Below are 17,334 nucleotides of genomic sequence, written 5' to 3' on the forward strand. Positions count from 1 at the left end.
GGTAAAAATAGCTCTCGAGCTATAGCATAGGCCGAGTCGGAGCCGAGGATCGGCTCCGAACCCATCCAGCAAGAATGAAGGCGAGAATGACAACTTAACATTACTGCAATATGGAAGAAAAGGACATCTATGGTTATGGTAAGATTTTACTATTCTATGTCCTTCTATTCCTATGTTGCAGTATTCTTGGTGTGGGAGAGCACCACAGGTTAGTTTGATGAAAGGGTGGCTGATGCAGAAGAAGATTCCAGAAAGCCTTGTAGGATTGCCCTGCCAAATCCTGCGCGTGCTTTGGAAATTTGGTCCAGTTTGTAATGTTTGGTGAAAGTGTGTATAGTGGACCATGTAGCTCCTTCCATAATGGAAGCTGTGTCCATGCCTTTTTGGAAGGCCTTGGAAGTGGCCTCTACTCTTGTGGAGTGTGCCTTAATCCCAACTGGAGGTGTTTTTCCATGGTATGAGTAGCAGAAAGTGACTGCCTTTCTAATCCAGGATGCAATGCTCTGTTTGGTGACTGCTTTGCCCAATGCCCTGGAGTGGAAAGATACAAAGAGTTGTTTGGATTTCCTAATGTCTTTAGTCTTGTCCAGGTAAAATCTCAGTTGCCTGTGGACATGTAGAGAGTGGAGTATCCTCTCTCCTTCCTTAGTGGGAGATGGGAAAAAATTGGGTAGGTGAATGGATTGATTTAGAGAGAAGTCATTGACTACCTTGGGCATGAAGGAAGAGTTAGTTCTCAGAGTGACCCTGTCCCTATGAAAAATGGTGTAAGGTGAGCATGCCATTAAAGCTTGTAGCTCAGAAACCCTTCTGGCATAGGTAATAGCCACTAACAGTACTGTTTTCCAAGTACAAAACTGTAGAGAGGCTGTATCAGCCAGTTCGATAGGGGGCTGGGTGAGTTTTTCCAGGATGAAGTTCAGGTTCCATGGAGGAGGGATAGGCTTCTTAGGTGGTCTGATGTGTAAGACGCCTTTAAAAGTTTCAGATGTAGCCTGGCTAACAAGGGAGGACCTAGAGGTAAGCAGGCTGATAATGCGGAGAGGTGCACTTTCACTGATGAATAGGAAAGTCCACCCTTTATAAGGTGACACATATATGAGAGGACTGGGGGGGGGGGGGAGTGTCAGCCTCATAAGGGTCCCTTTCCTGTCCCCGACACCACTGAGTAAATATAATTTTTTAGTAGTGAGTTTCCTGGCCTCCCTCCGGATTGATAGCATGTCCTCTGAATAGTGGTGTCTGAATGGGGGTTAGTAATTTATCACCCACAGAGTCGGGGATAGCATTTGCAAGCTTGGGTGTAGGAGAGTTCCTTTGTCTTGTGTCAGAAGGTCCACATTGTGGGGTAACTTGCAGTGATTGCCCTTGGCTAAATTGTATAGAAGGGGGAACCAGTACTGCCTTGGCCAGTAGGGAGTCACTAGCAAGTTTTTTGGTTTGTCCTTCCTGACTCTCAGAAGGACTTTCTGAATCAGAGGGAAGGGGGGGGATGGTGTACAGGAACTTTCCTTCCCAGTTAAAACTGAAGGCGTCTACTCTCCATGCTTGGGGGGAGTATATCTTTGTGCAGAAGGTCTGAAGTTACCTGTTCTGGGGGAGGCAAACCGGTCTACTTGTTGAGTGGCCCACTGGTGGACTATGTCTAGGAAGACCGTCCTGTCCAGCATCCATTCGTGTTGTGGAGAGGATGTTCTGCTGAGGAAGGTCTGCTTGCTTGTTGTCCTGCGAAGGGATGTAGCTGGCTTGCAGGGATATGTTGTGCTGGGATGCTAGGTCCTAAATTAGTAGGGCTAGCCTGCACAATTGGTATGCCTTGGTACCTCTCTGTTTGTTGATGTACCACATTACAGTGGTATTGTCCGTCACTATTAGAAGAGGACCTGGTAGCAGCAGGGGTAGGAAGGTTTGCAGAGCTAAATATTGCTGTCATCTCCTTTACACTGATGTGTTTGGTTATCATGGGAGGTTGCCACTGGGCTTGGACTCTAAGAGTGCAAGGTGGCTCCCCAACCTAAATCTGAGGCATCTGTATGCAACATTTGTGTGGGGAGAGGGGGTTGCAGTGGAAGGCCTGGGTTTAAGTGTACTTGTTGGATCCACCAAATGCTTTCCTTCATTAAACAGGGAAGAAGGGGAATAACTTGTTCCAAATGATTCTGGTGTTGTGACCAGATATTTTTAGGGACCACTGCAGTTTCGCATATGCATTCTGACCAATGGTAGCATGGGGATGGTTGCTGCCATCAATCCCAGGAGTTGAAGGAATTGCTTTGCAGTGAATGTCTGGGAGAACAATACTTCCTGGAAGTGGGAAGCTAGAGACAGAACCTTGTCCTGTGGGAGAAAAGCTTTTATTCAGTCTGTATTGACTCTGCAACCTAGGAATATCTTGTCCTTGTCTGGGTTCAGGGGGGACTTCTTGAGGTTTGAGGTGAACCCTAGGCTTTGTAGAAGGGACATAGTGAAGTGTAGATTTCTTAAGAGGGAATCTTCTAACTGTGCCAGGATAAGGATGTCGTCCAGATATGGGTAAATCTGGATTCCCTGGGTCCTGCAGCAAGGCAATGGCTGGGGCTAGGCATTTTGTAAACACTCTTGGGTCAGTGGATAAGCCAAAGGGCAAGGCCGTAAATTGGAAGTGCGAGGATGGGCCAGATAAACACAGGAAACATCTGTCTGAGGCCCTGATAGGAATGTGCAGGTAGACATTGTTTAAGTCCAAGGTGACCATGAAAGCATTTGAGGGTATGAGGGGGCAAGAGAGTGGTAAGTGACAGCATTCTGAAGGAGGGTACCTGCAGGTAAAGGTTTAGGAAGGAGAGATCCAAAATGGTTCTCCAGGGGCCATCCTTTCGAGGCACCAGGAATAGACAGGAGTAGAATTCCTTTCCTTCTTGCCCTTTGGGAACAGGTTCTATTTGTGCCTTGTTGTTGCAGGTCTGACAGAATTTGTGGAAGGAGATGGCACTGTTTTTTTGGGGGAAATGGAATGCCTATCCAGGGGGAATTTGTTTCCAGGAAAGGAAGTATCCTTTTTGAATAATGGTTAATAGCCATTGGTCTGTGGTGATTTTCTGCCAGAAGGGGAAACAGTGGGCAAGGCTAGCTGAGGGGGGCAGATGAGCAAGGCAGTCACTCATTATTGGGACCTCCCCTGTCCTGAAAGGACCGTCTAGGTTGAGGAGGTGGCCAGTGGGCCTGGAAGAGGAATGTCTTCTAGTTCTTCTTCTGGGTCTGGAGGAGGAGGCAGTAGAATGTGGGTTACGCCTAACAAAGGCAGTCTTAGCCGGGTAGTTCCTATAAAATTTGGGTATAGGGGATACCAGGAGATGTTTAATGTCCTGTAACTCTCTGATTTTTTCCTGCAGATTCTTAAATAGGTCTGCAGATTGCTTTCCAAAGAGGAAGTTGTGATCCAGGGGAGCATCCAAGATTATGGACTTGAAGTCCTCAGGCAGATTTTGTAGTCTAAGCCAAGATTATCTCCTAAGGACAGATGCTGATGCTGCAGTGCAAGCAGAAGCTTCTGCAGCATCGTAGCTGCATCTTATAGAGTTTCTAGTCACTTGTAGTGCTAAGGATAATTTGGAGGAGATATCCATTTTAATGGGACTGTCAGGAATAGAAGTCAACATAGAGGTGACTTGGGTAACTAAGTCCAGGGCATACTTGGTCGTGTGTGTTTGATAGTTAATAGCTATGAAGGCCAAAGTGGAGGAAGTGTACACCTTCTTGCCTATCCTATCCATGGATTTGCTATCTTTATCCATGGGCAAAAGGGAGGCAGAAGGTAGCAACCTAGACTGTTTGTCAGGGGCAGTGGCTATCACTGCTGGGTCTGCTAAAGGAGGCTTTATGAGGAATTGTTGTTCCTCTGGCACCTTGTAGAAGCGGTCTGGGCTCTTATGTGCAGGGGGTTTTGAGTCAGGAGTTCTAGAGGCTGAGGTAAATGCATCCAAGTATGCAGGGGGAACAGCTGAAAGGGAGGGGGACTCCACTTGCAGCAGTTCAAAGTATCTTTTTTGGGTTTCTGTCATCTGGGAAGTACCCCATTTGAAGTAGTCTTTCATTTTGGTGATGGTTTCACCAAATGTAGTGTCTTCAGGAGGAGAATCCTCTTCCACAGAATCCTCATCAACAGAGTAATATTCCTTGGGAGAAGCAATCTGGGATGTATAAGAGATGGATTCATCTGAGGAAGAGTGGGTAGATTCATGTTCTTCTTCTTCCTCAGGGAGGGGGACCATTGGAATAGAAGAAGCAGAGGTAGGCCTAGGGCTTAGGAGAGTTGTGGGTGAGGCAGAAGGCCTAAGGGCCATAAAGGCCTGCAAAAGAGAGGAGGTGAAGGCCTCCCAGTCTGGAGGGGCTTCTGAAGCAGGTGAAATATGTTTAGTTTTCTGCTTCTTTTTGGTTGGAGTATGTCTAGAGCTGGGTTTGGCAGCGGCTGTATCAGAGGTCTGGATCCCGGGCAAAGGAACCCCCAAATCTGGTCCCCCTCTACATCAACAGGCATCTGTGTCCGAGAAAGGTCCGTGGACGTGCCGGACGTCAGCTGTGCAGCAGCCTCCGTGAGGGAGGTGGATGGAGGTGACGAATCCGCTGAACGCTCGACTCCTATATCAGTAGTTGCTGGGGTGTCTGGGAGCGAAGCGGCAAGCGATGAAGGCCTAGGCATCTTGGCCTTCTTATGCGGAGGCTCTTGGGTAGCCTCCAAGCAGGATCCATCCTGAGAGCCAGCCGTTGGAGGCATTGGTTTTCTAAGTAAAGATTTAGGGCTGCCAAACGGCAACGTAAGGTCTTGGGCACAAAAAATTTGCAAATAGGGCAGGCGTTATGGTTGTGTTCCCGGCCTAAGCAGAAAACGCATTTGTCATGGGCGTCCTTATGGGGAATCTGGCACCCGCATTGGCACTTTCATTTTTACCTGACATCAGCTGAAAGCTACAACAACCAAGCCTAAGCAATGCAAAAGATTGGTAAAATATTAGAAATGTAAATAACCCAAGGGGTTACTTATCTACTGTCGATCTGACATCTGGAGAGCAATCGTACGATGCAAAGTCATCTACGGCTGAAAAGTTCTGAGGATTGTGCGTGCAGATGTCATACATAGGGTCCCTGGTTTATGGCTCCAAATGTGACATCCCATGCAGCTGCAACAGCCAAGCTGAAGCTTTTGTATAGGAGCCGATGTACGGGTCGCCTGAAGGCAGGAAATCCCTCACCAAGAATACTGCAACATAGGAATAGAAGGACATCTTCCTGTTACTACAGATGACAGTGTCCAAAGCACTTTTTCTTCCTCCTCCTGGTTTCCAATAAATGAAAGCTGCAAGTCATCAAGTCCTGTTCTTCTATGAATTTACACAGCTTACTTCCAAACACTGAGATTAAAAGAAAAGCTGCTACTCTGCGTAGTATCTACAGAAAAAAAAGCTGGTAAATCAAAGCAGCAGAAACAGTTCTGCTCTCGTTGACTAGCAAACCAAAAACTGGTATACACAATTGCCACCAGCACACAAGACAGTTACACCTACCTAGTCTGCATCTTTAAGCTAAAGTATCAACTGACCTCACTTACTGGCTTTGACTTTCTTCTCTTTTCAATCTCTGTTACAGTTTAGTGCACAACTCATTTGCAAGTAATTATTTGGTCATGCATCTAAAAAGCATTTATTGCAAACAGCTTGTTTACGCTCCCTTCAACATGATTAGTTTTAAAGTTTACGTTACATCCTATCAGCTTGACATTACTATTGATCTAGAATATGTCAATCTCCTCTCCACCTTTACTTAATACTCCAAGACACCAATGCATTTCTTTCAGTGACAGGGAAAACTCCACTGGCACCAAAGACTATTCCAGTGGTCCCGTACTAATTTTTTCATAAGCACTGGGTCATTCAGTTCTAACCAGCAAGGTTTAAGCAGCTTAACTGTCTAGACATAAAAATAATCCAGCATTTTGTTTTTTGGGTAGTAAAGCTGGTGCAGTTTAACATTTTTTGATATATTTTGCTTTTATATTTCATATTTTTTTTTTTACACATGAGAAATGGATATCTATCTGCTCCTGAATGAGCAATGCTGGCACCATATAATAGATGCTAGCAATTACATAACTTAATAGAGCATGGAACTACCTTTTTTGGACATTTTCGTCGATTTCTTAAGTGAAGCGTGTTTTTTTTTACTGGAAGCAGGTGTGCTAGCAAGTTTCTGTGCATGAGAACAACGCACTGGGAATCCAGCAGCTGACATCAACATAGCCGTCATATCTGGAAGTGCCATGATGCCAAAAATGCAGAAACAAAAATGTAAAGAATAAAATTAATATATATCAATTAAAAATAAAATTAACAAAACAATGAAATGGATCTCAACTTTACAGTAACAAATTAAATTGACCAAGTAACCGTATAAAACATGAAAGTAAATTGAATGAGATGTGAAATAAAGGAAAATGATTAAATGCAAACAAAAGACAACTGGACAGCACTGTCTTAGAAGCACAGATGCAGCATAGCACATGATACCAGATTTGAGGCCACTACATTTGAAGAGCAGTGCAGGTGAGAACAGCTACACAACATAAAAACTTGAAATGACAGCGAGTTAGCAATCAACCTCATATACGCATTTCCTAACTATGTTATACTCTACAAACTCAGAGACCATGCTTTTTAATACTATGTACAGCCAAATACTCATACAGAAGCATACACAAACACATGCCAAGTGTGCAGCAATTTCCATGTCAGAAGACAGAGAACTGTAAACAAGGATACATTAAATCTCTTCATAAGCTGTGCAGCTTCCAAGAGGCCAAATTTTGCATATGAACTTTGGCACCAAAAAGGTCACCGACATGCTTTTCTAATGTACAAGAGAATGCAAAATGCTGCACTGCACAGTAAGATGCTTCAGGCATGCTCATGACGCAACATGCACTGCCCGCCTTACCATTAAGAGAGAAAACCAAACATCTTACATTTATAAAACTTGATAAAGCCTGTGTGTAAGTATTAGTGGGAATGATATGCTTGGCTTCCACAGATTTTAAAGGCACTTGAAGGAAAATGGCATACTGACTACTGAACCTCTATGTAAAATGTTTTAAAAAAAGTTAACACAGAGGTACAGATTAAGGTTGCAGTTACCTCCTTTGGGACTTTGGCATCGTGTTTTATAGGAAGCCTTTTTGGCGCAAAGTTTTGTTCGGACTTTATGGCAGTTTTCTCTAGTATCCACCTCTGTGGCAATGACTGTGTGCTTTTGGCAGTGTTATAGACTGCGTGTATGCCTGCATGTGTGCTCAGATGTGGTGCTGCACACACCGATTATATATTTAAAATGTTTAAAAGAATAAATTCCATCTATCTTGAAACTTAACTTTTTCAAAGAAGCCATACCAAAATAACGATATTCCCCTGAACACGAGTATTCAGGCATACCTTAGTAATAAAGTGCACACGTTTCTGTAAAAAATCTAGTTGACATTTGTTGCACTAGCAAATTAGTTATTTCAAAACTATTTGCCATTTTAATTTGACTCTGCACAGGAGTCAGATATGTCAGCAGGGTCAACATTGTTTAATTTCTCTTAAGTTTTTTGGGTTTCTAATACCATGGCGGAAATGAACCCCATTCCTAAGTTAGGGGATGATTAAAGTTCATGAAATTACTATTGTTTCAACCTTTGATCTCTGCAGCATCTACAATGTGCTCAGAACTGACTCCTGCAATTCATACGGAGTTACATATATAGGTAGCATATCTAAATAAGACAAATTTTTTTTGAGAACCATTGTTCCTACTACTATTGGAAATAGCTGGGTATCATTCTTTTACATTGCTCTCATTTCCGCCTACAAATCCTGATACTTTATGAATCTCTCTCTGTACACAAGACACTGAAATTGTTACACTCTGTGATTACAATGATCAAATGCTACTTTTGTCTTTTTTTTTTTTTTACATGGACTAATACAGCTGGGTTCTCTCACATCTATATTCTGAACCTTTAAGTAATGGGTGACACCATGTAATCCCATCACTCTCTGTAATGCTTTGTGGCTCATGTTTCCAATGCTTCTCAGGTACTTCAACATTTTAATGTTTGCATAATCTGCCTTTCAGTATACACACCCTCTTATGTATCACACCCAGCAACAAACCAACGTGTATCCGTCCACTAACCTGGACCAACATTAACCTTTCATCTTTTGGTTTAAATTCACCTCTCCTTAACCATTCCTGCACCAAATCCTGAACATGAGGTTGTTCCAGGAATTTTCTGTACTTAGCACAATATTTATGCCTTTTCCATATTTCTTGCCTTCTCGTCTTAGTCTTCTCTGTTTTTTGCACATTCAGTTGCTGCCTAATTTTTGTCTACTTCTGGTTTTATGTCCATTCCAGCTTGACACAGATATGCTTCTGCTAAACTAAGCAGAGAAGTTATCTTAGACATCACTTCTCCTCGTGTTTTAAAACTTTCACTATGTTTAGATCTGGTGAAGTCAGTAGGCATGTATAGATCTACACTCAATGGACTGCAATCGATTTTGAGGAGGCCCATACCTCCTTCAGAACAAAGGCTATATGAATCTTGGTATACACCAACATTTACATGTCATTTGATAAGCATGAAGCATTTTTCATGTTTTTCTGTCCAACTGATCCAATACCCTTTGGGGTCAGTCAATCACACAAACTAAGTTGAAACAGGAAAAGCAAACTGGTTTACAGCTTGGACTTTGTTCCCAGATGTCAGGGCTGTATTCAGCATTAGTTTTAGTCTTCTGAAGTATTCCTTATGGAGTTGTAATCGCATTTGTTCATGTTTTACTGCTGATCCTTCATCAGTTCCCAAATATTTATACATCCCTTCCTATGCAATTTCTTTATATCACATTCCTATCCCAGACTGATATTTTATTGGTACTGCATGCAGCTTTCCTGCTTTAAATGCTTCTTTCGCCATTTATCAAGACCAAACAACATTCTTATATCAACTGAGAGAGTTTTAATCACTTGCAGTTGTGATTTCAGCTCCTCATTTGGTACACTATACAGTTTTAAGTCATTCACAAAAAGATGAGAAGTGTTTACAACCAGATGGTTTCTGGAAGCAAAATTATAAGCAAGACCTAATCTGTTAAGTAGACAGCTTAATGGGTTAATGGCAAAACAGCAGTGACAAAGAATTAGCCTGGAATATTTTTATCCTTGCAATAATCATTTGCCCTTTTGTCATGACGCAACCGCAAAACTGCCACTGTTTCGTAGTCACTGTAATGTAACTGATCAATGTAGGATGCATCTTGTACATATGTACACACTCGTTTATCCATGAATGTGGATGCTGTCAAATGCTTTTTTGTAATCTATTCATGCCATACTTAGATTCTTCACCTTTTTTGACCACTCTTAAGTTATGACTTTATTTAGCAGAAAATGATCCTTTGCTCCATATGACTGCTACCATTTTGTTTTGTTTTTTTTTGCCATGAATGAATTTTCTTTTAAGTGACCATAAATTCTGTATGCATCAATTCCAGTATATAGTTTGTATACTGGTGGAACGCACGTTACTGTTCTACAGTTTTTAGGATGGGTTGTAGGTTTACTCTTAAGGCGGAGTATCGGTTTTCCTGTTAAGAAGGTTGGTGTCTGTTTGGGATGAGCAAAGAAGCAGTTCTTACTCAAGGCTCAATCTTTGTATTAAGATGTTAATACTTTAAAGCCAGAAGTTGGGTACTGCATCTAGACCTGGGGTACTCCATTCAGAAGCTTTTCTTAACTTTGTTTCAATATCTTTGGCTGTTACTTCACCCCATTTAATATCCTGTACATTTGAACTTCTTAATGATCCTTTTACTTCTACCCATTCAGCATCTTTATGTTTTAAAGGGTCTTCATAAATATTTCTCCAAAATGTGTCTATCCTTTTTTTTGGTGGTGTTTCCATTCCTTTTGTTTTGTTCCCTAATTCTATATCAATTTTTTTTCGGTCATCAATGAATTGTTTGTTTTGTACTTTTCCTTTATGTTTCTCTGCATAACATCTAAGTTTTCCTGTCTATGCTGGTATGTTTAGTTTATTACTGGCAACAGTGTATGATAGATCCTGGTCTGTTCTGATATTGCACATTCTTTTTTTTTAGCACATCTTTCTAAGTATTTTTGTTGATCTGTTCCCTCATCTACACTCTTCTAACAGTGACACTTCTTGTCTTGACTGCAATTAAAGTTCCCTCTCTCTCATGCTTCCACGATAACATTTTATCGCCTCCCTTCCCTTCCCTTATTGCTCTGCATTTGCGTGGCAAGACTGTTAACTTAGCTGCACAGCAATATATCCTAATTCTGTTATATCACATGAATTTCTATTAATAGTCTTGATTACTGTGCTGTTCTTATAAAACGTCTAACATTTTGGGTCTTATTTACTTTCTGTAATCTATTTCTTTCATAGACCATAACATGTCTATCCATCTCTATTAAATCAAGCAACTCTTGCCTTGATAATTTTCTTCTAAACGGAGGGCACATTCTTTGCTGTTTCCTGAGGACATTCTACAGAAAGTTCCAGATCTTTCTGTGAACATTCTCTTCAGCTGCATCATCTGTTGCTCTTTTAAATGTGAACTCACTGACCTATCACTCCACAACACTGACTGCACCAGAGTCGTCACTGTTTCCTGTTCCTTTTCTTGCTGTGCAACTCCAACTGATTTTTTATACTAATTTCCTTTGAAGGCTCCACATGATCTTCATGTGGCAAATGATCAGATGCTTCCTGTTCCACCAGTTTCTCCTTAATTTGAGGACTCATTACTCTATCATGCTGCGATGTTACCACAGCAGGATTTGCTACACTAAATCCTTCACTTTGCATGTAATCCATAACTTCGGTTTCTACTTCTTTAACTTCTCCACTACTGATTGTTTCTACTTCTCCCCTTAGTTTTATTTTTTGTATTGTGAAATTTTCCATATCCGAATACCTCTATTTCTCTCAAAATATTTTTGGTGGTGGTTTTTTTTTTTTTTTTTTAGTATGGATTTGTTTTGCTTTCTTCTTTGCATAAATATTGCACCACATTAAATCTCTCTTTCCCAAGTACATATTTCTTCAGATGTCTCCTGCTCTACCAGTTTCTTAATTTAGGGACTCATTGTTCCATCGTGCTATGAAAACCTGTGTCAGACTTTCTACACTAAATCCTTCACTTCGCAGGCATTCTATAACTTCAGCTTTTATTTAACTTCTACTTTACTAACCTTATGTTATACATACCCCCATTGCGAAATTTTCTATAACTGGGTGCCTTTAAATGTATTTCTCATATCTTTGGAGCTGCTTTCTTCATATTGATTAGTCTGGCTTTCTCCTTTGCACAAATATTACACCATATCACACTTCTCTTCCCCATGTCCATGTTTTTCATACCTTTCAAAATATCTAGGTTTTGTTATTTATATTTTTTCACTTTCGCTCTCTCTTCTTTTTCCAAGTGACCCAAAGTTTCTTTGTGTAACGTTTTTCATGGATCAGTTGTATTAATCAACACATATTTGCATTTGAAGCATCTGACAGTTTTTTTGTGCAAGTACTTTTCTTTCCTTGAATTTCTCACTCTTTTTGAATATTTTATCTGGAAATTCTGGGCTTCTTGTGCAATAGCAAGACAATTTCTTCCTTATCCTCAATAGTCTACTCTATAGCTCTCTTTTTTTTTGGCCTGTCAGTTTTTGTGGACTACTACAAACTTCTACACAGGGGGCATCCTCCCCATGATCCAGGCCTAACCCTATTGTAGGAATGATCCATTTCTTGAGGATTCTACACAGTCATTTTTTTCCCATTCTGGCACCATACCAGGATTGGGCATTGGGGGGGGGGAGGCTTGTGCACCCAGCTGTCTATGTTTTAACTTACTTATGTCAATGATATATAGGCTGTACTTAAATGGCATACATCAGTGTTGTCTAGGTGAGATTTTGTGAAAACAGGGTCCACCACAGGAAAGTACTCACAGTTGATGAATTCTGTTCCAGCAATACTACTACTCTTCTTGCTGATTTTATCAGCTCACCATTCCGACCCAAAGGTCAACTAGATTCTTCCTACTGACAAAGACATCGGTCACTTGGCTCCACCAAGTGAGTGATGCATTTGCCAAGACCATATAAGCATGCTTGGATTGTCATCAAACACAGAACAGTGGAAGACAAATATCCCAAGAGCTTCATACCTTGCAAAAAATGCAGACTTGGTGTCTAGGAAATGAACTAGTCATGTTAAACACCTTTACTGAATTATCACTTTTATAAATGTCTAAGTTTGCTTGTGTCACAAAAGTAATCAAACCATATTAACAGGTTCACATTCACAAACATTATTTATCATATATATTATCTGTCATACAATCAAAACATTACATAAATTGTTCAATTCCTACCTTGTCTTAAACCACATTCCTCCTACAAAACACGTTTCTGCATGGATTGTTCCACAATTTCCATTTTTTCTATGTAATTTGCTCCTACCCTTTTCCAAAGATCCCACTTCCTGTTCTTAAATCTCTGTTACAACACTCATTACTTCAAGTATAGTTGGTCTAGATTTTGACTTCCATTTTCCATTAATTGTTTTTTTGGCAGCCACCAGAATAAAACTTAACAAAGCCTTACTATGTCTAGGCAATTCAGATCCTGTAACCCAGCTAAAAAAATTCTTAATTCCTCTTTTGCTCACCCAGTATTCCTGACATCATTTTTAAAGTCTACCAACTTATTAAGCTCCAAGAATAAATGCACCCAGGTACCTGTTTCTTCCCAATTACACCTCCAACATTTGCCATCTACCTGAGGAAAAGTTCTTCAGAGTTTGCTTGGGGTATAACAGTATCTATGCAAACATTTACAGGGAAAAATCATAAATCATCCAGATTTTGTTAAGTATTTGAGAGCCATACATATGTACTTCCATTGTTTCTTTATAAAATGCATATCTAATCTCTCTTCCCAATCCTTTCCAACCTCCTCTGATTGATTCCCATAGTTAACATGCGTTATTTTATATGCCCTACTAATTATCCCTTTCTTTTTAACAGCAGCTTCTGTACAACTTGCCACTGTTTTTGACAAATTATGGACAAAAGGCTCAGAAAGAGATTCTGAAAGGATGGTGAATCTTTTGGAAAGCTCTTTAATACAACCTTCTTGAAACCCATAGGCACAAGATAAGCTTTACGTGTTATTCCTTCCATTTTCCTTTAGGGTATACTATAACCTAATGGAGATGCATTCCTGTCAGAATCATCAAATTCTTCAAAATAACTCTTTCTAGCTCCTCATCTCATCCTGTTTTGCTGACAAAAATGATATGTCCTCATTTAAGACTAAACCATATTTCATGTGCGAGTTAAGAGCGCTGTATTGTATCAGTCTTTGTGAATATTTTTACACAACACGTCAACAAATCCTTCTGTGCCTGTATCATCAGTGGGGTGTAAGTATTTCAAATTATACCTTTTCTTCTGCTTACTTTGAGACTGCAGCTCGATATTGCACCAATTTTTCTCTTGCCACAAAACTTATTGTTTAGCCTTATTTGATGCACCACTTGTGGCTACTTCACTCTTGAATTCTCAATCTCATTTTTATTTCCCTTTTATGATTACTTTGGTAAAGATTCCAGCAAGCCTCACCTAAATCACTGCCATTTTTATTGGCATACTGATCATCGGCTTCAGTTTCGACTTTAAGACTGCACCCTTATACAAATACTACATCTCCATCCCAACCAATGACTATCGCAGGTCTTTTCCATTCTGTACAATCAGCCCTTCTACAGTATACCTCATCTCCCATGATAAGCCTTTCATTTATGGTTGTGAAGTTGTGTCTATAGCACATGCTGAATTCTCTGTGGTCATTCAGCTTCAGTAAATACTCCCTCTGACACACGTAATGTTGAATGAATCAAAACAAAACAGATTTGGGTTCTAACCAAACTAGCCTATATGGACTGTAGCCACAGACATTATGAACAACAGTGTCTGACTCAATAAGTAGCAAACACATGCCTTTAGTGCTGAAAGATCAGAAGGCTGTAGGTTCTAGTATCACAGCACATGCTCACATTAATTTTATCCAGTGCTGACACTGAAGTAGCTTAAGGGGGATGCTGCATTCCGTAGTGCGCTGAACATTACATGAAAAAGAAAGCAAAATACAATAACAATACATGCACAGATCAAGTTTGAAAAAGCAGAGTCTTAATACAGACAGTGTTTTGACAATGTAGAGGACCGGGTCTATCAGCTATTAAACAACTGGTTCAAACAGTCCAGAATTTGATTCCCTTTGTCTATTTCCCTACTGCATAATTCTGAGCAAGCCACTTAACCGACTAGACAGTGCTCCATAGCAGCTGGGAAATTGGAATAGGCTCCTCACTGTTCTCCTTGACTGAATGCCTAGTAAAGTACAGTTGTGTACACTTACCATAAATGTAGATGTTCGAGTGTATTCACTGTTGCAGTCATCACTTTTGGGTTATCTGCTTGCAGTAGCCCTCAGTCGGCCTGATTAACAAAGTCTTGGGTCCTGCGTCAGTTGCTGTCCCTTCTTCCATGAAGTCAGGTCGTCAGGGGTATAAAACATGCAGCCAACGCCATTACATCAGTTTTTCTTGCCCCAGATGTCAGGTGCCTCCTTAATGGGAAGCAATTAAATCTATAAATATACAAGGTTATACCTCCAACAAAAAAGCAAATACACCAAAACACTTTTGAAGATAGTAAAGGAAAGTAGAGGTATATCCAAAAAAGAAAAAGGAGGAGGCTGGAGGGAGGGTAACCAGGACTGCAACAGTAAATACACTCGAACATCTGCATTTATGGTAAGTGTACACAACTGTACTATGTTCTTCATGTTTCACTGTTGCAATCATCACTTTTGGATAGATTCCCAAAGCTAAGGATGGGAGGAGGAATTTAAATATAATTAGGACCAGCTAAAAGGCCCTGCAAGACTGCAGTGGCAAAGCCAGCTCTGGATTTAGAGAAAATTGGCAGATGGTAATGCTTGGTGAAAGTATGTACAGAACTCCAGGTAGCAGCTTCTAGGATGTCCCTGGTAGGGACGCCTCTGAGAAAGGCTGTAGAGGTAGATGCAGCCCTGGTAGAGTGGTGTCTGATTCCCTGTGGGATAGGTTTTCCATGGTGTTTGTAACAAAAATGAATGCAATGGCCTATCCATTTGGAAATGGTTTGCTTTGAAATAGCCTTCCCCTCTGCCCCTGCAGCAAATGCCACCAGCAGTTGATCACAGTTCCTTTGGGGTTTAGTTCTGTCCAAATATAATCTAAGTTGTCTGTGCACGTCTAAGGAGTGCAGAATCCGTTCCCTTTTGATCTGTGGATTAGGAAAGAAGGTTGGCAAATGTATGGACTGATTAAGGGCCACACTGGATACCACCTTGGGCATGAAGGAGGGATTGGTCCTGAAGGACACCTTGTCCGCATGAAAGATGATGAAAGGCTTCACTTCCATGAGGGCCTGTAATTCAGATACCCTTCTTGCTGAAGTGATTGCTAAAAGGAAAGCTGTTTTCCATGAAAGGAATTTTAAGTCCGCAGTGGCAGCTGGCTCGAAAGGAGGAAGGGTGAGCTTTTCCAATACAAAGTTAAGGTCCCAGGCTGGAGTTGGAGCTCTCCTGGGTGGTCGTAGATTTTTGGCCCCTCTGAGGAACTGCTTAAGCAGTGGATGAGAGAAGAGGAGTTGTTCTGTGTTATAATGAGCTGAGATGGCTGAGGCGTGAATTTTGATGGAGGATAAAGACAGGCCCGTATGAAGCATCTCAGTTAAATATTGTAAAATCTGAAGTAAATTGGTAACTGTTGTGCTCATCCCTTAAGACTGGTTCCAGGCACAGAATCTTTTCCATTTTTCAGCGCAAGACTTTCTGGTACTAGGCCTCCTTGCCTCTAAAATGATAGCCATCACTAGTTTACTGAGGGATGGTAAAGGAGAAATTATGTAATTAGCCAGGCTGCTAGATTCAGTGTTTCAAGTTAAGGATGCAGAATTTGGTTTTCAGACTGAGACAATAGAGTAGGAGTCTGAGGCAGGTGCCATGGGGCCCACAGTGACACTGCGCAAGGGGGGAGGGGGTACCAGTGTTGGCATGCCAGTCTGGTGCAATCAAAATCGTCCTTGGTTTGTCTTGTTTGATCTTCAGTAGTACTTTGGAGAGTAGAGGCAGAGAAGGAAAAGCATAAACTGATAATTTTTTCCAGCTGAAGGACAAAGCATCCACTTTCCAAGCTTGTTTGTGGGGAGTCCTTGTGCAGAATTTGTCCAACAGATAGTTTTGGAGGAAGGCAAACAGGTCTATATCTGGGCTCCCCCATTTGCTTGTCAACATGTTGAAAATCCTTGGTTCCAGTTTCCACTCATGTGGGTCCATGAGGTTTCTGCTTAGTTCATCTGCCTGTGTATTTAGTTTTCCTGACAGGAAATGAGCTTGTAAATGTACTTGATAGCTCAGGGCTGTGTTCCAAAATGCCATGGCTAGTATGCAGAGGGGGCACGAATGTGTATCCCCTGCTTGTTTATGTACCACATAACAGTGGGGGTGTTCATCATTATCATTAATTGTCCTGAAAGAATGTGGTCCTTGAAGGCTGTCGGAGCATTCTGTACAGCTAACATTTCTTTTTGATAGATATGCAGGTCATACCTCTCAACCATACCGAATTCCTCGGTATTTACCGGTTTTGAGGGCAAAATAATGGGGTGCCACGAATTCCAGAGTGTCCCCTTCAATTTCAGATTTTTTTTTTTTTTTTTTTTTTTAGTTGGTTGTCATCCCACATCCCAGGGGTACAAGGGGAGTGATGACATCAGGCAGACTGCCAGACTGTTGGAGACTCAGTACCTGGGTCGGACTGTGTTTACCTTGTTTACAGCAGCGAACGGAGAAGTTGTTTATACAGTTTAACTAAAGTCTTAACTTCTGCCAAGCCCAAGACCCAGACAGTGCAGGTTCCAGCAGAGTCCAGTCTGCCCAGCGTCTGCTTGCACTCCTGGGATGAGAAGATTTACTCTCTGTGTCAGGTCCAGGTATGTAAAAGAAAACAGGCCACTACACATCTCTCCCTGGAAGTTTATGGGATGTGCACTTTACTTTAATTTTAATGACAGATTTCTTGACTAGTCCGGTGATCGTTTAGGTGGTAGTGGTACTCCGGTGTCATGTCAATGTTAAACTTGTGCACTTTATTTTGGTTTATTTTAAGGACATATTTCTTTA

At 41.2% G+C, this 17,334-nt stretch overlaps 1 protein-coding gene across 5 annotated transcripts in view; it reads right to left on the bottom strand.

The window, feature by feature from the left end:
- Positions 1 to 17,334, bottom strand: part of DTX2 (deltex E3 ubiquitin ligase 2) — a 1,297,167-nt gene that overhangs the window by 491,336 nt on the left and 788,497 nt on the right. For 4 of the 5 annotated variants that reach the window (XM_044054219.1, XM_044054221.1, XM_044054218.1 and 1 more), the window contains exon 5: positions 6,147 to 6,281. The exons of the other annotated variant lie outside the window; for it this stretch is intronic. In XM_044054219.1, coding sequence (XP_043910154.1) covers positions 6,147 to 6,281 — 135 coding nt within the window. The remainder of the gene's footprint in view (positions 1 to 6,146; positions 6,282 to 17,334) is intronic. 5 annotated transcript variants of the gene reach the window in all.

This window comes from Protopterus annectens, chromosome 13.part0, assembly GCF_019279795.1.
Source record: "Protopterus annectens isolate FY-2018-M chromosome 13.part0, PAN1.0, whole genome shotgun sequence".
In the NCBI taxonomy this organism is placed as follows: domain Eukaryota; kingdom Metazoa; phylum Chordata; order Ceratodontiformes; family Protopteridae; genus Protopterus; species Protopterus annectens.